The 12,281-nt window shown below is 34.4% G+C and overlaps 1 protein-coding gene across 2 annotated transcripts in view; it reads left to right on the top strand.

Moving 5' to 3' along the window:
* Lrrc7 (leucine rich repeat containing 7) overlaps nt 1-12,281 on the top strand; it is a 403,609-nt gene that overhangs the window by 228,827 nt on the left and 162,501 nt on the right. For both annotated transcript variants that reach the window (XM_076862304.2, XM_076862303.2), the window contains exon 7: nt 6,654-6,717. In XM_076862304.2, coding sequence (XP_076718419.2) covers nt 6,654-6,717 — 64 coding nt within the window. The remainder of the gene's footprint in view (nt 1-6,653; nt 6,718-12,281) is intronic.

Raw genomic sequence — 12,281 nt, 5'->3', positions numbered from 1 at the left:
GTTGTTACAGCTGTGAGGTGCCACTAATATCTGGAGAGTAGAGGACCTACATGCTGCTGTACACCCTACAATGCAAAAGATAGTCCTCTACAACAGACCGTTATCTAAGTGTCAATCATGCCAAGGTTGAGAAGCACTGCATCTCAGAAGTTTCCTTTCCAGCCTTGAATGTTGGACATTACAAACACAAATGGGAATTTTTAGTTTTTTTTCTCTTTGAACCAAAATCTTTCCCTTCCTTTGAAGATATATATATTACATATATTATTACCTTAAATTGCAATATCAGAAAAAAATATTATATCTCAACTTCTCATATACTCTTTTTGTATTTTCATTATTTCTTTGCAAATGCACAAATATATGATTCTCCAAAACCCAGCAAAAATGTTACCTCTTCTTGAAATTTTTCCTAATTACTGAATTGTGAGTTGTTTCCTCTTCTGAGTTCCTATGGCAATATATACAAACTCTTACCTAACACTTATCACCCCATGAAGTAATTGTTCTTTTAAAGGTAATGCCTATTTAGAAAATAAGCCTTTTACAGTAGAGGCTGTGTATGATGTGCTGAACATCCTACAGCATATGTGGTACCCCCTATAGCGAAGAATTAGCTAGCTCAAAATGCCAATAATGCCAATATTGAAAAACTCTGCATCTCAGAAATCTTTGTTACTCCAGTGCCCACACACTGCCTGCCGTAAAGAAATACAAACTAAGTAAATGAATGAATACTAACAAAGAACAGTACTAACATAAAATACTGTGGGTTCTATTTTATTCTTCCTGACAGTCTCACTTGTTTGTATTCTTGTAAAATTATACACTTATTGCCTAAGTCCATCTAAAAGGAAAATTCAGGGGACAATTTGACAGGATGATTATAGTTAGTAACTAGCACTGAATAAGAGAACCAATAGACTATGGACTATCTAAGATCTAAAAATCTTGTGTGTAAGTGAAAACAGTTTTAAAAGTGCAAAATATAGAAATATTATTGACTGGAATACTTTTAAAAACAAATAAGAATCTAATAATCTTAAAGATATAAGTAATGGTTTTGGAAAGACAACTTCAGAAATGGGAGAATATGGTATTGGAGATTTAGCTTAGTAACATGATGCTTGCGTAGCATGGGTGAGGTCCTGGGTTTAATTCTCAGCACCAGGAAAAAAAAAAAAACAAGAGTGGAGAATATAATGATAGAATGAAACTTGTAATAGTAATTAAAACTTGATGGAAATGAGGATCATACAAGCAAATTGAAATAAATATAAAATAGAATAAAAGATATTTTAATAAAATAATTTAAGCTTCAAGAAACAATTGAGAAAACTTTATGGGAAATCTGCCACTACCCTCTCCTCCTGCCCTGGAGCCCCAGAACAAGCAAATTGTAAAGAATGGTAAGAATCTGTGTCATAAATTTAAAATATAGTTTCCATGGATGATGTTATGAACCAAATTTTTCAAAGGCAGTAGCACAACACAAGGATAAGAAAATAAAAAGGCTTACAGGTGGCATAGAGGCTACCTCTTCTCCCTGTAGAAGGAATCAAATTTAAACTATACCAAGAGAAGCCTAATAAATAATTGTTTCTTTATACACCGTCTTCATCGGACCACATTTAGAGAGGAATTTTCAATTTGAGTGACATCTGGCCCTCAGAGATAGGAAATGTTTCAGGCTTTTGGTTCACACAGTCTGTCTCAACCAATTCTGTTATTATAGTACAAAAGCAGCCATAGATTCTATGTCAACAAATAGAGATGGCTATGTTCCAATAAAGCTTTATTTATAAAAACAGAAGTGATGTCTTTGGATCTGGACCTGTTTTGGAAAATAAATATTGAAAAATTTTAGTTGGGGTCTGGAATTTTCTATCATACAAGAGATAATTTAAGACATCAATAATATTTATACAAGAAAAGACAACTCCTATAACTAATAAAATTTGCTTCAAGACACTCAGGAACAAGATACCACTCTTTTTTTTTAATTTGTTCTAATTAGTTATACATGGCAATAGAGTGCATTTTGACACCTTGTATACAAATGGAGCACAATTTCTCATTCCTCTGGCTGTACATGGTGCAGAGTCACTCCAGTAGAGTAATTATACATGTGTATAGGGTAATAATGTCTGCTTCATTTTATCATCCTTCCCATCCCCACAGGCCCACCCCTTCCCTCAATCCCCTCTACACAATCCAAAGTTCCTTCATTCTTCCCTAACCTCCACCCCAACTATGGATCAGCATCAATTTATCAGAGAAAACATTCAGCCTTTGGTTTGGGGGGATTGACTTATTTCACTTAACATTATGTTCTCTACTTCCATCCATTTACCTGCAAATGCCATAATTTCATTTTTATTTAAGGCTGAGTAATATTCTATTGTGTATATATACCACATTTTCTTTATCCATTCATCTGTTGTAGGGCATCTAGATTGGGTCCATAGTTTAGCTATTGTAAATTGAGCTGCTCTAAAAATTGATGTGGCTGTGTCACTGTAGTATGCTGATTTTAAGTCCTTTGGATATAAACTGAGGAACCATTCCTTTCTTAATTTAATAAAATTAATTTTGTCTTGGTCTTCAATCACAAAGGCTGGCAATAAAAATCTATCCTCGGTTTCATATTATGTTCTCCTCGGACAACAGTGGGAACCAAGAGTAAATTCAGGAAATTGTGGAAGGACTTGTCTTTAGATCATTGGGGTTCTCACTTGAATACTTGTTGCCTAAGACTATTTGGGTAAGTCAAACAAAGTGACTTTGCTGCTCCTGTGACTATTTGTCACTCACATGCCAATGTGACGCCTTGAACACCGTGGCTCCCAAGATTTTGGTGTCCATTTTGTTTGTTTGTTGTGTGTATAGTTCCAGAGAAAAGTTTGAGAGAATCTGCTCTCCACAATATTCCCAGAATCAGAAAAAAAAACTAAGGGTCTCTTCATGAGATCCAGGTGTCACATACTCCCAATAATCAGAAGCACCTGTTCATTGGTGTAGATTTGGTGAGAGGTGAAGCAGATGTTTAACTTACAAAGTAGGGCAAGATTTCACAACCTTCTTTGTATTGCTTGTGGTCCCACCAAGCCCTTCTAGGCATCCCGAAACATATTTTAAGGTCTGGATGGAGAAAAGAGGCATGTATTTATGAAAAACCAACATTTCAAGAAAATGTGTGGTGAATTCCAAGTAAATCATGGAAAAGAAAGAAAATTGTGAATTAAAAAAAAAACACAGATAAGAAGAGTCACCTTTTTACTTCTCAAAACTTTATTTTCATTCAAGAATTTTACCCTTCCCCCTTCGCTGGTCCCTAATAAGTGTTTCATATGCTAATATGATATTTGAAATATAATTCATTTCATCCAACCAGTCTCCACATTAAATGTATTCCATTCCAATATTCCCATACTGCTACTCAATCTAGAAACTATCTTTAATATCTTCCTCTTTTTTTTGTACCAGAGATTGAATGCAAGGGTGCTCAATCACTGAACCATATCCCCAACCCTTTTTTAAATTTTATTTATTTAAAGACAGGGTCTCACTGAGTTGCTGAGGCTGACTTTGAACTTGCAATCCTCCTTCCTCGGCAACCCAAGTCTCTACAATTACAGGCATGTGCCACTGCACCTGGCTCTTCCTCCTTTTAATGTCCTACATTTAGTCATCATAATGACTCAAGTCATGTCTTTCTCCAAAGTATCTCTCATATCTGTTAGCATGTTATCCATTTTTCCATTACCTATTTCCTGTTTCAGTTTTCTCCCACATGAACTTATATGGCCTCATTGCTCATACATCCTCTGACATTTCCCACATCATTCCAAGATGCCAAAGTGAGCTTTCTGAAACACAAATATGATACCTCTTCCCTACCTGAATATTAAAGGCTTTTATTTCCTTCAAAGTAAAACTCAAAACCCTTTGGCTTAACATATAAATATGACCTCATGATCTGGCCTTTGCTGACTTCTCTTTTTTATTTTTTATTATTTCTTACTATTTTCTGATTATTTCTTGCTGATTTTTATTTCTTACTATATTTACCAGCCCATAGTTTTTTGGATGGGCCATCATCTCTTTCAAGTCCCCTCAATGATATTTTACCCTGAAATGACCATGTCTCCTGACTCTCGTGGAACTTGATCAACTACTTCAAAATGAAGCCTCATTAAAGCCTACTATTTCCTTCTCCCACCCCCATAAGGCAGAAAATGTACCTCTCCTAGTGTTCTCTAGCAACCTAAGAGCCTTATTAGCCTCTTCATGATAGGAACAATGCCTTAGACTTGGAAAGTAATTTTAAAATCATCATATTTATACTATCAAATATGTAATATTGAGAGATTAATATGTAAAGGCATGTGAAATAGAAAAAAAATTAGTAAAAGATTTGCACTTGGAAAACTGATCTCAAAAACTATACTAATCTCCATGTTCAGTCAGGTGGTCAGTTCTCTCATCCATCAGCAACTTGTCATTTTTTGTTACTTCATCCACTTCCAAGTGTTTTCATTATTTGGCTTCAAAGACTTCACACTCTTCTAATACTTATTCTATGACCCCAGTTTCTTCTCAATCTTCTTTGTTGACAAATCCTCATGTCCTCTTAAACCTATCATCTTCCTATCTACACTCACTACCTTGGTGATCTCATATTTTCAATACTTTATATTGCCATCCATGTGCTACCAAGATCAATTTATCTATCTCTTCTGGACTCCTCCCTGAAATGCAGACTTGTTTGACATCTCTAACTGATTGCACAACAGAAATTTCTAATTTAAATTTTCAAAACTGAACCTCCAACCTCAAGTAGCCACAACCTGAGTTCACCTGATCTCCATCAGTCAATTGCATCTCCATTCTTACAGTTGTTCAACCATGACATGTTTTTAATCACCTTGATCCTTCTTTATGTCACTTCACATGGTCAATCCATCAGCAATATGGCTCCAATCTTACCTATATCCAAAATCCAACCACTTCTCAGCATTTCCACTGCGACCAGCCTGGCTCAACTCACCATCACCTTTCAGTTGGCTTACTACATTAACCTCCTATTTGAGTCCTGTTTCTACTTTGGTTCTCCTCAGTCCATTTACAAGCCTGCAATTACAAATATCCTTTTAAAACAAATCACTTCTTTCATCCAAACCTTTGAGTGGCCCTCCATCTTACTCAGAATCAAAGCCAAATCTCAGGAATGAACTTCAAAACTGCATGAACTAAATAGAAGTGTTACATGCTAATGATTTTTCAAAATGTTTTCACGTTTAAAATGTGATTAATTTTCTCTATTATAAAATATGTCTACAGTACAAAAATAAAAGCAAATATTTCAAGTTTTAAAAAAACTGCATAATCTAACTCCCCAGTACATCATCTCCTTATTCTCCCTTGCCTACTCTTGTTCAGTCAAACTGGTCTCTAGGATGCCTTCTAGAAAACAGCATGTCTCTGCTTTAGAATTTTCCTATTAGCATGCTTCTTCATTTCCTTTAAGCCTTGATTCAAATTTCATCCTCTTGGTAAAGCCTTACCTGATCACCCTATTAAAAATAAAATCCCATATGAATTCTCCCTATTCATCTCTTCCACTTGTTTTTTTTTAAATTACTTATAACCACCTAATGTAATATTCTAGTTTACTTAATTATTTTGTTTACTGACATTCTTCTTCTACCAGATGTAAAGTCCTTGGGGCAGGAATTTTTACCCATTTGTTCACTGCTATACCCCAAATTGGACATAATCTCCAAATAAGAGTTGCCAAGTGAAGAAACAATTCACACGTATTTTGAACTTCTGAGTGCCTGACAATGATTAGATTGCAGTAGTATTTCACTTAATGGTCATCCACTTTAAAGACTAAGAAATTAAAATATTGAGTATTTGATTCTATGATGCTTCATGCGTTTCTGTATAGGTAGGACTTATGACAGTTTTCTGGGTGCTTGGGGAGATAAAACCTTTCAGGAAAATGCCCTCTTTTCTTGTGTTGTATTTTTACTTGAGATTGGTTTGAGAAATGATGAATGAATATGGGGGAGTATGCCAAGGATCCCAACCTTTGACATAAACTCTTGCCCAACGTTTTATAATTATTCAGAGCTGTTGCTGCATGAAGTCAATAGTTTTAGGAGCCAACACATACAATTTGTCTGCAATGGAAACTCACTTAAGAGAATTGAAAGTGACAAGACTGATGATAAAATTGTGTCGCATTATAGAGTTTGTTTTATAATGTTTTGCTAAGATTGAGTTCATCCATTAGTTCTTCAAATTATGGTGATTCTTAAAAGCATAGACGTTGGGTCCCCACCATATACTTCCTACTGGCATAGATATTTAACAAACTTCCCAGGCTTTTATTAAGTGTCATCCCTGCACTTAAATCATACAGTGGCATTTGGGAACTAATGCTGTAGATCATAATAAACTGCTAGAAGTTTTCAGCTGGAATTTTGCATACATTCTGTATATTTGCAACTTATATCTGGTTGAAGAATACTGCATTTTTATGTACTATACAACTAGGTAAATCTGACAAAGGAATGCCTGGAATGTTTTTCAGAATAATGTGTCATATGCTGCCTCACAACAGTATTTTTCTCTATCTGTTATAGGTCAATGCACAAACTGGCCCAGTTGGAAAGACTTGACTTAGGCAATAATGAATTCAGTGAGCTGGTAAGCAAATGCATTTTCTAAACTTGATAAATACACTCCAGGAGATTATTTCTTTTTAACTGTCTTTGTAACCCCAGGTATTAAAACATTGAGTGCACATTTGCATTTGCTAAATATGTAAAATAAAATCTGAGAGTTAAAGTGATTGTATAGTAAGCCACAAGTAACTATATATTAGGTTACACCAAAAAATTATTGGGGTTGAAACAGAAGCATATTATTAGTTTTGAGCAACAACTGGGTGGCAGGCACCAGGTTAAGTGTTTTACATATATTACCCCATTTAACATGTTGATTTGACATGTTGCCATTTTTAACTTTATGGAAATAAGCTCAAGATGGTCATATATAGCTATGATATGGCTGAACAGAGATTAAATTGAGACTTGATCATCTCTGAAGTTCAAACCTGAAACATTTTTCCCTTAGAGGTTGCTTGGTTACATGACATGAGGGATGGGAGTCACCAAGGACATGGTATTTCCAATTGCACTGAAATGTCTTAAAACCTCACCGCCAGCAAGATTGCTTACTCCTTTCAAGCTTCATTTTCTTTAAAATATGTGTGGAGTTCAATATCTCAAGTACAAATTAGAAGAAAGCACAAATAGTTCTTTGTAATTCTTCCTCTTGAATATTTTCAAATCTCAAAAATTAAAATTATCTAAAGTGTATTTTAACTATTCTTATTTGTTGTTTTTAGACATATATGATAATGGGGTATATTTTGAATATTATACATACATGGGGTACAACCCATTAAAATTTTTATCTTATCGTTGAACATGATATGGAGTTACACTGGTTGTGTATTCATATATGTGCATAGGAAAGTTATATCCAATTCATTCTACTGTCTTTCCTATACACATTGCCCCTCCCTTCCCTTCCATCTCCCTAATCCCATGAACTTCCATACTTCCCCTTCCTACCCTCCCTTGTTATGGGTTAGCATCTGCATATCAGGAGAACATTTGACCCTTGATTTTGGGAGGACTGATTTATTTCACTTAGCATGATAGTCTCCGGTTCCATCCATTTACTGGCAGATGCCACAATTTCATCCTTCTTTATAGCTGAGTAATATACCAGTGTGTATATATACCACATTTGCTTTATCCATTCATCTGTTGGAGGCTACCTGTATTGATTCCAAAGCTTGGCTACTGTGAATAGAGCTGCTATAAACATTGATGTGACTACATCACTGTGTTATGTTGATTTTAAGTCCTTTGGGTATAAGCCAAGGAGTAGGATAACTGGATCAAATGGTGGTTCCATTCCAGGTTTTCTGAGACATCTCCATACTGCTTTCCACAGTGGTTGAACCAATTTGCAGTCTCACTAGCAGTGTATGAATGAACCTCTTTCCCCACATTCTCACCAACATTTATTATTAAATAATAATTTCCATTAATAATTATTAAGTAATAATTATTATTGATAATTGCCATTCTGACTCTAATTGCTAGTGATGTTGAACATTTTTTCACATATTTGTTGACCCATCATATTTCTTCTTCTGTGAAATGCCTGTTCAGTTCCTTTGCCCATTGGTTGATTGGGTTATTTGATGTGTTTTTGTTTTTTTGTTTTTTTGGTGTTAAGCTTTTTGAGTGGAACTTCACATTTTCTAATACTACTCACTCTATTAATAATCATATATGTGGAACTGGCCATTGTTTCTCTGATGATAACTTGTAATGAGAAAATAAGAGATTTTTTTCTGGCAAGAAACAGTGTCATGCAAAGAAGGGCTCAGATTCCATTCTAAAGCTAGATGTGAACAACTCAAGAGACTATCAACAGGTGATTCATTGAATATGACCTGGAAAAGAGACAGTATGGAGAAAAGATGACTACAACTTAAAAACTTTGAGAGCCATTGAGAATGGAAGTTAATTGAGAAAGAATATAAATATTCTAAGGAAGGTTTAAAGTAAAAATATCTACTTATGGATACCTTTGTTATAACTAAAACTTATAATAACAGGAATTATCTTATGTTTCTAACAACAATGATTACCACAAGATAGTAGATAAAGTTCTAGGAACATAAGAGCTACTTAGAGTTATTTTTTGATTAATTCTTTATTGGATTGTTTTACTCAATATGAAATTAATAAATGTCCATTTAAGAAAATTTAGAAAGTTAAAATCATAAAAACAATAGTAAAAGTCAGCCATGATCCCATACCCATATATAACCATTATAAATATTTTTTTGGTATATTTTCTCCCTGCCCCTATTTCTTATCATGAAATCAAATGAGTATTATTTGGTGTCAGGTCAAATGTGGGACTCTATTGGCTGTCAGGGGCCAAAAGCCTTGTGGTAGGTATAGTTTCCAATAGATGTATGCAATGAATTAAAAGTCCACTATTGGTCCTGAACTGGTAGAGGAAATAATGGAGACTCACAAGCAAATTGCTATGAGTGAAATACATACAAGAAAATGGAACAAATTGAGAGCAGAGCATGGGAGACAAAGGGATTAGTGTTACCCAAAGATGAAGCAAGGCCACTCTGACCATCCTTCTAATACCGCTCCAGCCCCCAGCTCCCATCTCCCAATCTCCTAACCTGCTTCTCCCCTCCCTCCCTGCACTGGAAAGACAAGGGTTAATATGTAAAAAAAAAAAAAAAGGCATTTTGAGCCATCAACAACTCTGCTAAGGGAATCTTCATCAAGAGTCAGTCGTAAGAAGCAAAAAGTAAGCTTCTCTGCAAGCCAGAAAGACAGAAGAGGAGACTAATAGCAGATTGGGATGTGACCTGCACATATTTTAGAGTCATTCAAGCAGTCAAGTGGGCAAGAGCGGAGTGGGCAATGGGCCACAAGAAAGGGAGAGAGGGATTACAGTGATCACTAGAGAAGCATCTCCCCTTATTTGGGAGTGTTCTTTGTCTCCACTCCTCTACCCCTTACAAAGGGACTCCTGAAACAGAATTGATTGAGAAGGATCCTAGGAAAGTCCTGATCTCCTGATCCTGTGCTATTCAAGCAGGAAGAAGGTCAGACGAATATGATTTGAAATTTCACTATAAATATGGCATAACTTATACTGGTTATCTGTGTCTACCTAGATATTTCTGAGTTCCAAATTGAAATCATAGTGTGCATTGTTATTGAACTCAGATTCCCTACAGGCACTATAATTCACAAGCTTTCTTTGTAGCTAAATTAGGAAGACTGTCAAACAATAGCTACAAAATAGTGAATTAAAAAATCTGAATTTAAGAGAAAAAATCAGAATCTCGATATTTTATTATATCACATTTTATGCATACAAAATAATATGCATAACAAATGTTTAAGTTACAGAGCATAATAAAATGAACCCTGTGAAGCCACCTCCCCATTCATATGAATCAGCACTGCCTGTCCTGTGCAGCCAACTCTATGCTTTTCCCCAGGCCCATCATTCTGTTTTATCCCAAGAGGTAATTACAGTTTCAAATTTCTAAAAATATTCTCTTGCTTTATCTCCAGTGGTAACTGTAGTCCTGAATTTTGTGTAACATTCTCTTGCTACATTTACTCCTTTGTTTATATTCCTAAGTATTATACTATTGTACTTTTCTTTTTCCTGTTTCTAGAAATGTGACCTTACCAAACTATTTAACCCTCCTTGTCTTCCTGGAAAGTCCCTTTGTCCACTTGTTATTACAGTGTTGTTATGTGTACTGTCATGAGAATTAATCTAAAGCACAGGTTTAGAAGTGGCATTTCTTCATTATTAGTTATCAATATATTCATCTTTAAAAATAATGCTTTTTTGTTTTTTTTTCAAAATAGTTGTACTCATTGACCAGGTACATGGAATAATTACCATACATCATCTCTTCATCAACACTTGATATTGTTGGGCTCTTTATTTTTGTCAATATAATGGCTACAAAATGGCATCTCCTTTTGGGCTTCATTTGCATATCCCCAATTTCTAATGAGACATGATTTTTCTGTCTGTTATTGGCAGTTTGTGTAGTCTCTTCCATCAAATGCCTGTGTATGTATTTTGCCCATTTTTCTTTTTTTAAATATTTTTATTAGTTATTGATGGACCTTTATTAATTTATTTGTTTGTATGTATGTGGTGCTTAGAATTGAACCCAGGGCCTCACACATGCTAGGCAAGCGTTTTACCACTGAGCTACAGCCCCAACCCCTTTGCCCACTCTTCTATTGGTTATCTTTCTTTCTTTCTTTTTGGCTGATAGAGACTTTGTACTCTCATAAAAGAGTATGTATTCCACCCTTATTATAGATACTAATCCTTTATTGGTTAAAAGTACTATAGATATCTCCTCTCAGCCTCTGGAGGGACTTTTTGATTTCTACATCCTCTATTTTCATGAACAGAAGTCATTAATTATAACACAATGAAGTGTACAATTTGTGTGTGTCTATCATATTTTGTGTCTTGATTAAGAAATGATTTTTCCCCAAAATCAGAAATATTTTTGTGTGTTTTTTGTAATAAAAATTTTGAAGATTTCATTTTTTACAGTCAAGTATTTTTCTGTGTGGGTTTAAATTTTACGTTCTGCCTCCTATTTTTGCTAAACAAATTCTGTTTTCCAAGTGACCTTTATTAAATAGTTCTTTCTTTCCACATAAATATGGCTGTCACTTCTTAATAAAATATGACTTCTTTTTGCCTTCATTAGTCAGTTTACTGTCTGAGTACCAAAACCATAAATTAGTACAAAAAAATCCATTTTGTTATCTGATAATACAAGTTTTAGAAGTGGCATTTCTAAATGAACCTTCATATGAGTTTTAGAATTAGTCTTAAGTCTCTCAAAAAGAAAGATAAAATGTTAGCATTTGACTATAAGTGCATCGACTTTGTAATGCAAATTTTTATTGGATTGACAATAGAAAACTGAAATTTTATGGTGCTGAATCTTTTCATGCATCAACATGACATATATCAATTTATTTGTCCATTGTTATATCTTTTTGCTAAGTTTTATGACTTTCTTCAAAAAGATGTCTTGTATATTTTTAGTTTATTGCTTACCTTTTGTTGTAGTTATAAATGTACTTTTTCAAAAACTAGCTTCCAACTATTTGTTGCAAGTACACAGCAATCCATTTGATTTTTGGTTTTTGACATAAATCTAGCCTTTGGCAAAATTCACTTAATAATATGAATAATTTGCCTGCAGATTCTTAGGAATTTCTATGTATCTAATCCAATGGTCTTTGAAAAATCACCATTTGCTTTCTTGCTCCTCAATTTTTAAACACTTTCTCTGTATTTTATTAAGGTAACACTTTCTCTTATTTTTATTTATTTATTTTTTTAAGAACACTTTTTCTATTGTAATCAGTTAATGGCATGGATTTCATAGAAAGGATTTCTGATATTAAACCACTTTTCCATTTCTAAAATAAATACAAAATGATCTTTATAGGACTATAATCATGACCTTCTATCAAAACTTTCATCAGAGCTGGTAATAAATTTTCTGAGACTTGATAATTTATAAGCCATGAAAATCTATTTCTTCAACTCTGGGGTCTAGAAGCCCAAGGTGCAGATGTGGCATCTGA

The sequence above is a fragment of the Callospermophilus lateralis genome, chromosome 7 (genome assembly GCF_048772815.1).
Source record: "Callospermophilus lateralis isolate mCalLat2 chromosome 7, mCalLat2.hap1, whole genome shotgun sequence".
Taxonomy (NCBI): Eukaryota; Metazoa; Chordata; class Mammalia; order Rodentia; family Sciuridae; genus Callospermophilus; species Callospermophilus lateralis.
Note: the sequence above shows the minus strand (reverse complement) of the source record. Positions and strands in the feature narration are given on the sequence as shown.